The 11,534-nt window shown below is 39.6% G+C and overlaps 1 protein-coding gene across 5 annotated transcripts in view; it reads right to left on the bottom strand.

The window, feature by feature from the left end:
* Positions 1–11,534, bottom strand: part of NUSAP1 (nucleolar and spindle associated protein 1) — a 74,944-nt gene that overhangs the window by 4,756 nt on the left and 58,654 nt on the right. For 3 of the 5 annotated variants that reach the window (XM_082387341.1, XM_082387340.1, XM_082387343.1), the window contains exons 5-9: positions 9,883–9,984; positions 8,670–8,779; positions 5,023–5,204; positions 3,235–3,392; positions 178–294 (exon numbers count right to left, since the gene is read on the bottom strand). In XM_082387341.1, the coding sequence (XP_082243467.1) occupies positions 178–294; positions 3,235–3,392; positions 5,023–5,204; positions 8,670–8,779; positions 9,883–9,984 (669 nt within the window). The remainder of the gene's footprint in view (positions 1–177; positions 295–3,234; positions 3,393–5,022; positions 5,205–8,669; positions 8,780–9,882; positions 9,985–11,534) is intronic. The other 2 variants (XM_082387342.1, XM_082387344.1) reach the window with 1 other exon arrangement.

Below are 11,534 nucleotides of genomic sequence, written 5' to 3'. Positions count from 1 at the left end.
TTTTCTTTTAGTATTTGTTTAATGGACACTTTTTAAATCATGGGTCACGTGGATACAGGGGCAGAGGCAGGAATTCTATGCCAAGTATGGCTTCCACTGAGTCACTAGAATTTTTCACATCCTCAGATGCAGAATTGTTCAATATTAAATCTTGTACATCAAAACATTCCCACATACCTTTGTGTGGCTCATAGTTGAGGGGACGAGACAAGCTTGCTTTGAGATCAAACACTGGTTTTCTATGTGAGATCGGAGTCTGCGCTGCCTCAGTTGTCAAATTGAACGGGGTAATAACTAAAATAACAAACAAGATCCAAGGGCTTAATTAGAAAAAAAGACCTGTTTAAGTATCACTTATTCAATCTTAAAAATAGAATTCAATATGAACAGTCTGAAACAGATATAGGGTTAAAAAGGAGGAGAAAATGGTTCTGAAAAACCTAGGGGCAGGACAGGAATAAAGATGCAGACATAGAGTATGGACTTGAGGATACGGGGTGGGGGGGAAGGAAAAAAAAAAAAGAGGAGAAAAGAATAACTGAGGAAAACTAACCCCTGAGCTGTTCCCCTGTTAGCAGCTCCCCAAAGAGTCTAAATATTGTGACATTTCCTAGGATCAGCTGGAGTTTAGAATCCTGTTTTAAGAATTAATCAGGTGAGGGACTTCCCTGGTGGTCCAGTGGGTAAGATGCCATGCTCCCAATGCAGGGGGCCCGGGTTCAATCCCCGGTTGGGGAACTAGATCCCGCATGCATGCCACAACTAAGAGATCGCATGCCGCATAGACCAAATAAATAAATAAATATTTTAAAAAAAAAGAATTAATTGGGTGGGAGGGATAAATTAGGAGTTTGGGATTAACATATACACACTACTATACATAAAATAGATAACCAAAAAAAAGTACCTACTGTAGAGCACAGGGAACTATACTCAATATTTTGTAATAACCTATAAGGGAAAGGAATCTGCAAAAGATTATATATACATTTATATATACATATGTATATATATGTGTAATTGAATCACTTTGCTGTACACCTGAAACTGACACAACATTGTAAATCAAGTTTATTTCAATTTAAAAAAAAATCGGGTAAATTTTCAGGCTGCTTCCCTGATATTTACCCTTTTATTTATTTTTTAATTTAGTTTTTCTTTTTTGGCCGAGCCATGTGGCATGCGGGATCTTATTTCCCCAACCAGGGATGTAACCTGCACCCCCTGCACCGAAAGCGTGGAGTCCCAACCACTGGACCACCAGGGAATTCCCTACCCTTTAAAAAAATTATATCTTGTTAATAGTAACATTTTCATTAACACAAACAGATATAAAGCCTGCAAGGAACCTAATCACATAGAAATAAAAAGATCCATGGCTCTGGTTGTTACTAATGAAGGCTGTTACCGAAGAATATGAATTTTTGTAACAAAATTAAAAATATACCAGGATGGTATAATTTGGTAAGCCACATTTTTGCTACAGTTGGGCAGCATATATCTGGCACATTTTGTAATCCTTTCCCCTCACAGGCTGCATTCAGGCCATTGTCAAATGTTGGCACTTGCCCGTATATGTGAACAAGCAACTAGGATCTAGGACCACCTAGTGAAACAACCCAGAAAAGCACAGAACTCCTGTGCTGAAGCCATTCCACTGTGTTGCTATCAAGTGTTGGGAGGGAGGGGAACAATGGGACTGTCCCACCCTGCTGATGAGAATATAAACTAGTACAATTCAACCAGTAATTTAAGTGTCTGTCTACCCTACTATCCAGCAGCCCCAGTCCTACTCTCGAGAAACTGTGTACATGGACAGGAGACATGTTCCAGAATGGTCACAGCTACACTATACAAAATAACAAAAGTTGGAAATACCCACGGGGTCCATGAGCAGTAAAATGGATAAGCTGAAATATATCCGTACAATTGAAAAACACGGTGAAAATGAATGAACTTTAGTTCATTTATTAATATGATTCTTGAAACATAGTGAATAAAGCAAATCACAAGAAAAAATTAGTTTGATTTCATTTTATATAAAATTCATATTTGATAACCGGGGAAAGAAAACTATCCCATTCCGACTGGGCACACCCCTGAGTTACTTAGAGGAGAAAGCTCAGGATATGGCAAACAATTAGTTCCTGCCTCATGTCCTTATCTGTGAGTATTTGTGAGTCCTTTCTCAGTATTAGGCAGGTGGGTGCTGCTCAGTGACCCCTGCGCTCCATGTAAAATGACACAGTCACATCTTAGGCCTAAGTCCACTCTTCATTTTTTAGCCCTGCTCTCTGCCCAAGCCCCTTTCTTCCCCTATTACAGGATGATTTAGAATGTTATTGTGGAACGTTTCCTTGCTGATATACAAATGATTAAGGGTGGGTAGGAATGAGAGAGGTCATTTAGAGGAAGAATCATAAATTTTCTGATCCCACCTCTGTACTCTCTCTTGAAATTTAGTTGTCAGTCCCACTATTCAATCTTAAATTTAGGTGTTAAAGGCATGAAAAAATCCTCAGTCTCCACGCTGATTATTACCAACAACAATACTCTCCTCTTGTTTAAACTCCTGCTGGATTGCTCTAGTCTCAGGTAATCTGGCAGTCCTTCCTGTGTAATCAAGGCTCTTGCCTGACATTCAGTAGGACTCTTGAGAGAATTTTGATATACTCAGTTCTAATACAGGCCTTAACCTGTTGGTGATACTCTTTTAAACCTTCACACTGTTATTGCAGTGTTCTTTTGAAAACCACTTGGTCTTTGTAGGTGATGATTAAGTAGACAGTGTGTAGAAGATTATCTATATGGCTTATTCTGGCTTATACAATCTACTAGTAGTCAATAGTGTGGCATTTATTCCATGAACTCTGGGTCCTGTTAGTTTCAGAGTCAGGCAGAACCATTCAGAGGCTGTAATGAATACTGTAATCCTCCTCCTAATCCCTGAGAAGGGGCTGAATATTCTTCAGGGAGGGTCACCATTTCAGGGCTCGTCTTGGACAGGATGGAGTCCTCTGGAAGATATATCAGTTTTTTTGTCTGTGTCTCTGGCACTTCCCTTGCCAGTATAAATGAAAAATATGCTAGAGAAATTTTTGCTTTTGATTCTATACATAATGGAGAGGCTTTAAAGAAACAGACAATCATATTAGGAAGCTACATGGCTTAAAGATAAACCAGAACTTTGTGGGGTGGGAGGGAGGTTGTTTTGTTTTGTTCTGTTTTTTTTACCAGCAGCAGATTCAGCCCTTGTGATCTTTAACTTGTGTGTCCCGAGCACAGCCTGGCCTTTTGGGGTACTCCCAGATGTGGTCACATGTGGAGACTTTCTGGCTGGAGTCTTGGTCAGTGAACGCTTATGCTCATTATCTTTAGTAGCAGCTGAAAACCTAAATAGGACAGTGGAGTATAAGACATGAGTACTTGGGTCAAGCTTCTAAACAAAACCACCTACCCATCACCAAGCACTGAAAAGTGCTATCAATTCCAGGTGCTCTGTACCCTGCATGAAGCAAGGACTAGCCCCTGACCATGGTGTTCTTAACTATTAATAAATACAATCAGAACTGCCACGTATAGGTACCTCATATTCCAGGCTAACTCAATAAACAGAATTCCAAATTCAAGGGCATTTTTCAGTTTATAAAAACTATGTCAGATAATTGCATGTGTTGGGGAAGTGTCACCATGTACCAGTTCTGTTAGATGCTGCAAACGCCCTTAAAAAATGAGAGAATCAAATTTCGGTATTAAGAGAAAGGAGCCTGAAGATCTTCATCTGTGGGGACAGTCACAGTTGAGGGCTAACCTGATGTTAGGAAAGGCACAAGGAAAGAAAACAGGGATCAGTGAGCATGAGATGGCTATGCTACTGCAGTACCCAGTGGGTTACAATGTTCATACTTTAGGATGAGTCAATTCTTCAGCTCACTCAATTGGGAGATTAGGAATTTAGCTTCAACTTTATATTTACGTCAACGGAAAACTTTCTATTTACACATCTTTGCAGACATACATTAAATTAATAAGGTAAAACATCCATATAGATCTTATTTTCTTTTTTTAAAAAATAAATTTATTTATTTATTTATTTATTTTTGGCTGTGTTGGGTCTTCGTTTATGTGCGAGGGCTTTCTCTAGTTGCGGCGAGCGGGGGCCACTCTTCATCACGGTGCGCGGGCCTCTCACTATCGCGGCCTCTCGTTGCAGAGCACAGGCTCCAGACGCTCAGGCTCAGTAGTTGTGGCTCACGGGCTTAGTTGCTCCGCGGCATGTGGGATCTTCCCAGACCACGGCTCGAACCCGTGTCCCCTGCATTGGCAGGCAGATTCTCAACCACTGCACCACCAGGGAAGCCCTAGATCTTATTTTCTATCTTTACTTTTGAATCAAATGTGAGCTTAAGGGGACTTCCCTGGTGGTGCAGTGGTTAAGAATCCGCCTGCCAATGCAGGGGACACGGGTTCGAGCCCTGGTCCGGGACGATCCCACATGCCGCGGAGCAACTAAGCCCGTGTGTCACAGCTACTGAGGCTGTGCAATGGGGCCTGCAAGCCACAACTGCTGAGCCTGTGTGCCACAACTACTGAAGCCCGTGCACCTAAAGCCCGTGCTCCACAACAAGAGAAGGCACCGCAATGAGAAGCCCGTGCACCGCAAGGAAGAGTAGCCCCCGCTCGCCGTAACTAGAGAAAGCCCGGGTGCAGCAATGAAGACCCAACACAGCCAAAATATAAATAAATTAAAAAAAAAAAAACAAAAAACGAATACAAAGGTAATGTTTAAAAAAAACCAACCGCGAGCTTAGGGAAGTTGGACAAAATGAGAAAATCAAACACAAATTTAAGGGAAAAAAAGTAACTTATAAATAAAAACCGTTTGCTGATCTTTCTCTCTATTCCGATCCTTTCTCCTTTTTCATCAACATTAAAACATTTGTTGTAGTCCACCTGAAATGTATTAGAAGCAGTAAAGCTTTGAGCCCTCGCCCTTGGTTCCATTTTGGAGCTCTTCTTTACCTGACATTCATCTTAGTTGCTGAGAGCGCGGAGCGCTTGGCCAGCCTCTTCACACACAAGGTGCTACGGCCTGCGTGGGGCCGGCCTTGTGAGCCCCGTTGGCTGGCGGGGGTACAAGCCACAGAGAGTCTTTCTCGGGGAGGAACTGGAGTTGCGGCCACTCCCTTAGTGCCGGGCTGCTTCTGAAGAAAGGGAAACGCACCACATTAAAGCTGGCCTCTGAGACAGTATTGTCTGGGCAAAGTGCAGGAGAGTGCCCCCGTTTATCCCGTTTCATCGCCACTTTTAACCCTGTCGTCCTTCCTTCCGCACCACCTCACCCTACCCTACCTGCCCGGCAGGCTGAGCAGTTCCCTGCACCTGTGTTGCTATGGTGACTCTGATTTAAGAGAAACTTCTGGTTGCGCTCAGTAACGTGTTACAGAAAGCCTCTCCCAGCTACCATGTCCCCAGGTATTTTCTAACTAGAGAAAGCAGGTGGCTAAACAGTCCCCCATGGCCAGAAAGGGAGGATAAATCGGTTCTCTTGGAAAGATGGTTCCTTTGAGAGCATGATATGCAGTTTATTAAATACAAACTCAAAGAGAAACCTACTATGTAAAAAGCTTATGGAATCTACAAATAATTCCTCCCCTACCCACCCCTGGCTCCCCAATAGCTTTTTAAAGTTCTTTTTAAAAAACCTAAAGAAAAGAAAGAAGGGAGGAAGGGAAATGCTCTCTTTGAAATGGCAGGGAAGGGTTCCGATTATGTTCTTTTTTTAGATACTGTCAAAGCACAAAGAATGATTGAATGTTTTTACTATCATTAGTCTAAGCTCTGTTGCAAGCAGAAGAAATCTAACTTCACTAACTGACAGCAGAGATAGGACTATTAAAATTGACAGTGTAAAGACAAAAGACATAAAAATTCTGATTATATCCCATGAAATAATACAAGAAACTAGAGAATTATGTTAACTTCTCATTTCGACATACAAGCAGAAGAGATTCTCATGTTGTGAGACAAATTTAAAACCAAAATATTTGGTAAATACGTATCTTTACTATAAGCTGAAAGGTTAGATGTATTAAGTATGCTGTTATGTTTAACCACAACTTTTATGCCTTCTTCTGTCTTTCCCCTAAAATTCCCACTTTCCAGTTCACCTGGTGACAGAACCACCAACTCTACACCTTTGCTTGAGCAACTTATGTTTAAATGATTCTACTAGCACTGAATACCAATCTTTCTGACTTTTCAGGTAGAATATTATGCCGCAGACTCTAGTGGCACTAATTTATTTTGTTTGCAGTGTATCTAATCAATTCCTTCCTTTCTTTTAGCAAAAAAAATCCTGTTTTAACAAAGTAAAGAGCTCAATCATACCATACATAAAAATAAAAATCTGGGTTAAGGATTTAATATAGGAAAAAATAATAAAAGCAGTAAAAATAAATACAAGAGCATATTTTTATGATCTTGGGACAGGGAGTACAAGACAAAACCCTCAGTTTTAGAAGGAAAAGCTGGATAGTTGGATAAAACAATAAAACCTTCCACAAGGTAAGACACCGTTAAGACAAACTGTGGGAAAGTATTTGGAACATATAATACATAATATATGTCATTAATATAGATAAGTGGTTCATAAATCAGCAAAAATTAAGAAAAAGCAAATTCACAGAAAAACCATCAATGAACACACATAAAGATTTGTAACATAAACATGTAACATGTAATGATCAGAGAAATGCAAATTCAATTGGGATTTTGTCATATACTGTCAAAGATAAAAAAAATTTGGTCATTCCTACTGTTAGCAAAGTAAACAGGCAACTCGGGGCACAAGGTTTCAGATCATTGCAGAGGGGAGCCATTCGGCAACTAACTCAATCAGGTTTCCATCCTCTAATCATGAAAGGAGAGATTGGTCACAGCCAGGATGATTCTCTCTAGATCTCTGCTCATTTCTTATTGTCCTTCATTCTCCAAATGACCAATCCCCAAACAAGTCAACCGTCAAGAAAACCATATTAGCTGTGGTGAAGTCACTGTAATTGTTTTTATTCTCTAGTCTCCAAACAGATCATACCAAATAACCCATCTGATTGGCCAATTCCTTAAACAGTGGCGCTGGGGTGGGATTTTAGAACTAAACTCATTCAGATGGGGCTATCAACTAAAAAATAATGTAAGCTACTTATTTATTCAACACATCTTCAAGGCTACACTCAAGTTTATGGTTGAAGCAGTTGTTCTGCCCTTAACTTTTACCTGGAAATTAGTTCATCCATATTATGTAGTACAGAAAGCTTGACTTTCAATCAAGTACTTAAGTAGACTCAGCTTCATGGTAAGGAGAACGAGTGGCCCTCCTTACAGGCATATTTGCGGCTAGCTCATCCCTATGCAGAAAAAGAAGCTAACTGTCTACTTTCTGTAAAGCATCCGCAGGACACCCTCCCCCGCTCCTCCGGGATGGGCCTCTTGTCCCAATATTCAGCTGTGAATGTTGTGATACTTAGCCCTTGCTAATATTTAAGAGTCTTCTTATGGACATACTGAATATCTCTTCCCTGGATTGTCCACCCATGTTGTTAGATCAGTATGAAGGAATGGAGATGTTTAATGCCATGACTGTTTGCTAGAAGGTTGATAACAGTGTCTTCAACTGTGGTAACAGTGGTTTTATAAATGTTCAAGTGAACATTTATTATCCAAGATTAAGCTTCTAAGAACCGTATGTTTTTTTGTTTTTTGTTTTTAATTATTTAGAACTTATTACTCACTGCATTTCCCCATTGGCACTGATATCAGAAAACTCAAAACTCAACTGAGTGACTGATATATTAGTCACTGTACCTGTTAACAGTGCTCATTTTCTGCCCCTTTTAAACCAGCTTTATACTGTTTTGTGTTGTGTGTAATACCACAAACTGTTTCAAATTCTTTGAGAAATAGGCAGGTTATTATGTATTATTAAATTCAAAAATGTTTCCCATCCATCTTTGTGGCACCCCTTTAACACCAGATACCATGTAAGACAGGAACATCAACTTCCTAGGATGTTATTTACTCACTACTCTGCTGCTAACTCAACCTCGGGGTTGACTTTACCTTTTCTTACTCGAAGCTGCTTGAGTCCAGTAGGACCTGGCCTGAAGGCCCCCCACACAGGGAGCTCAGTTATGACAGGAAGCCTTTAAATTAGCAACTGCTAGTCACTAATTTTCCCTTTAGGTCAGAGACAGGGAAAGATGGCTTCAGCCATATATCAGTCCTTCCCCAACAAAAGTGATAGGCAGTGTCTGAAGGTGGAAAACAGAACAACTTATTGCTACTTTGGAGTTCTTCCTTTTTTTCCCTTTTTTTTTTTTTTTTTTTTACTGTTTTTTTATTTTTTATTAAAAAATTTTTTTAAATGTTTTATTTTTTTAACTTTATTTTTTACTGAATTCTTTTTCATAGTGAAGATTTACTGTTTTATCTGGAGGGTTTTGAAAATTCTCAAAAACAAATTTAAAATAATAAAAATACATTAGACTGAAACAAATCCATTTCACTAGTAGAATAATAGCTAATTGTATTAACCATGGTATATACACAGTATCAACATTAAAATCAAACAGCTTAGTGCCATTAAGAACATAATTTTATCAGCATACCTTCAGTTCATTAAATGAATTGTGTTCTTCAAAATGTTTCTTTTTTCTCTCAACATATTGATCAATGGACTCCATTTCCTTAAAACGAGCCTCATGAAGCTTCTTAAAATCTAGAATATTTCCCCAAATATGACAATTAACAACAAGACAAAATCCATTTATTCACCTTCCCTATGTTTTTCTGTTAACACTTATTCTTGTCTCAGCATCCCTGACATTCAACTTCAGCATCATCTTTGCTAAAATTTTAATTTCAAAACATTTAGGTTTTAGAAAGTCAGGGGCAAAGCATATTCACCTTATAAACTATCAAACACTGACCATCTATCTCTCCACTGTCCATTTCACTGCTGACTAACATCTTGGTTTAGTCCAGAGGATAAGATTAACAGATTTGTCCTCTCCCCTCACCAATTAATAAATGGCCTTTACTTAATCATAAATTTGACATTTAATAATGCCAAGAAAGCTCTATGCAAAGGATTGGCAAACTTTCTGTAAACGGGCAGACAGTAAATATTTTAGGCTTGGCGGTCACATACACTGTGGTCTGTGTCTCATATTCTTTCTTTTATACAACCCTTTACAACTGCAGAAACAATTCTTAGCTCAAGGGCTGTAAGACAGGCCAAGATGGGCAATAGTTTGCTGACCCCTGCTCTGTACTATTCTAACTAATTATATTCTTATTAAGTATAATTAAGTGTTAGAATTTCTCATATATGCTAACCAGCATTTTAAGTACTCTAAATATATAGCACAATCAACATTCTATGTGCCAAGCAATAGAGAAAGAGAATTACATGTCCAGAAATGGAGTCCCTTAGACTTATTACTAAAAATAATAATAAGTTTTTACAAGGTAGACATCGTGCCAAGTACTTGATACACATTAATTCTCAGATATTTCTTGAATACTTGCTGCAGGCTAGCTGCCCTGCTAGGTAATCAGAAGTGGAAAACAGTCTTAATTAATCCATATATTAACCTGATGAAATAGGTAGTTTAATTATTCCCACTTTAAACTGAGGACGTGGGTTTATTGGGGATAAATAAGTTTCCCGAGGTCTCACAGGTAGAAAATGAGGGAACGGGGGGGCGCAAACCCCAATGCCAGTGTCTGAGCCTTCGGCTGTCACGGTGCACTGCCTCTCCAGCGTCAGCCTGAAGGGGGCCAACCACCATTTTATGTTTCTTTGTGTGCAAAACTTACTTGGAGTAGTGCTTGCAGTTCTTTTATTTTTTCCACGTTTGGAAAACCCATCTGTGTAGAGAGACTTCTTTCTTTCTGAAGGTATCTTTGGACCTTCATTACCTGAATCCAAGGACACAGAACTAATGAAAGACTTCCAAAAATTACTGCCATTAAGAAATGTTAAGTTAACGTGGAGCACATTCATGGGATAGGCCTCTGCCAAGGTACGGGAGACAGGGCACAAGGAGCACAAAGTGTTAGTTACAGCATCACCACAATTTTAGCTCGTATTTCAAGTAGACAGAAATTTTATGCTTCTTGTATAGATGTTTTTAAATTTCTGTATGTTTATAAAACTCTTTTCCAGAACTTTTGCTATGAACATGTCTAGTTGTTTTAACGTGGATGATAAAAGTCACACAATCCCACCAGCCTAAGAAACACTATTATCATTTTGGCTATTATTATATTTATTATATTTTCTCAGGTCCTTTGCTTCTATACTTGTTTTGCTTTTGTTCTTTAAATCCAGTTAAAGCCATCATGTATATAAGGGTTGCTATTTCCCCCTACTTATCTCCCACATTCTAGTATCTTTTTCAGCTTAAGGCAATCTACTAAAAACTGTGCAAGTGGGTTTTCAAGAAATGCTACTTATAAAGTCACTCATCCTTAAGGTTTCCCAATGCATCCATAAAACAAGGCAAAAGAATGATTGGATAGAGCAGAGGGGCTATAGGGCTTTTGCTTGGACCTTGGCCATGAAATAGGATATTTAAAGAGTCACAGTCACTCCTCACAAGATACTTATTACAAATGGAAATATAATAACTATTACAAAGGAGCAACCTAGCAGACACCACCATAACCAGGTGATGCAAGCTGACAAGACTAGTCATAGGACAAACCAACATCTGAGCCCTCTGGGGTGCTGAATGAGGAGGACACAGCCCTAGTTTGCGGGATTCCTGCCAATAGTGCATGATCTGAATCTAACCATCAGCAACATTAGACAAACCAAGTCAGAGGACCCAAGAAACTGGCCTGTATTTAAAAAAGGTCAATGCGCTAGAAGACAAAGGAAGGCTGAGGAACTGTTCCAGATTAAAGTAGCTTAAAGAGACATGGCAAGACTTCCCTGGTGGTGCACTGGTTAAGAATCTGCCTGCCAATGCAGGAGACACAGGTTCGAGCCCTGGTCTGGGAAGATCCCACATGCCACAAAGCAACTAACCACGTGTGCCACAACTACTGAGCCTGCGCTCTAGAGCCCATAAGCCACAACTACTGAGCCCACACACCACAACTATGGAGCCCGCATGCCACAACTACTGAAGCCCATGAGCCTAGAGCCTGTGCTCCACAACGAGAAGCCACCACAATGAGAAGCCTGAGCACTGCAACAAAGAGTAGCCCCCGCTCGCCACAACTAGAGAAAGCCCGTGTGCAGCAATGAAGACCCAATGCAGCCAAAAATAAAAAATATATAAATAAATAAATTTATTAAAAAAAAAAAAAGAGACATGGCAATGAAATGCAAAGGATGAGTCGAGATTTGCCTTTGTTTTAAGGGACATTGCTGGGATGAAATCTAGATAAGGTCTGTCTACAGGTTAGTTAGCCGGTCTCACACTTTCTAGCCTCAGGATCCCTTTGTATTCTCAAAAATT

Source organism: Balaenoptera borealis, assembly GCF_965194805.1.
Source record: "Balaenoptera borealis genome assembly, chromosome: 3".
Taxonomy (NCBI): Eukaryota; Metazoa; Chordata; class Mammalia; order Artiodactyla; family Balaenopteridae; genus Balaenoptera; species Balaenoptera borealis.
This window is presented reverse-complemented; position numbering and strand designations above follow the sequence as displayed.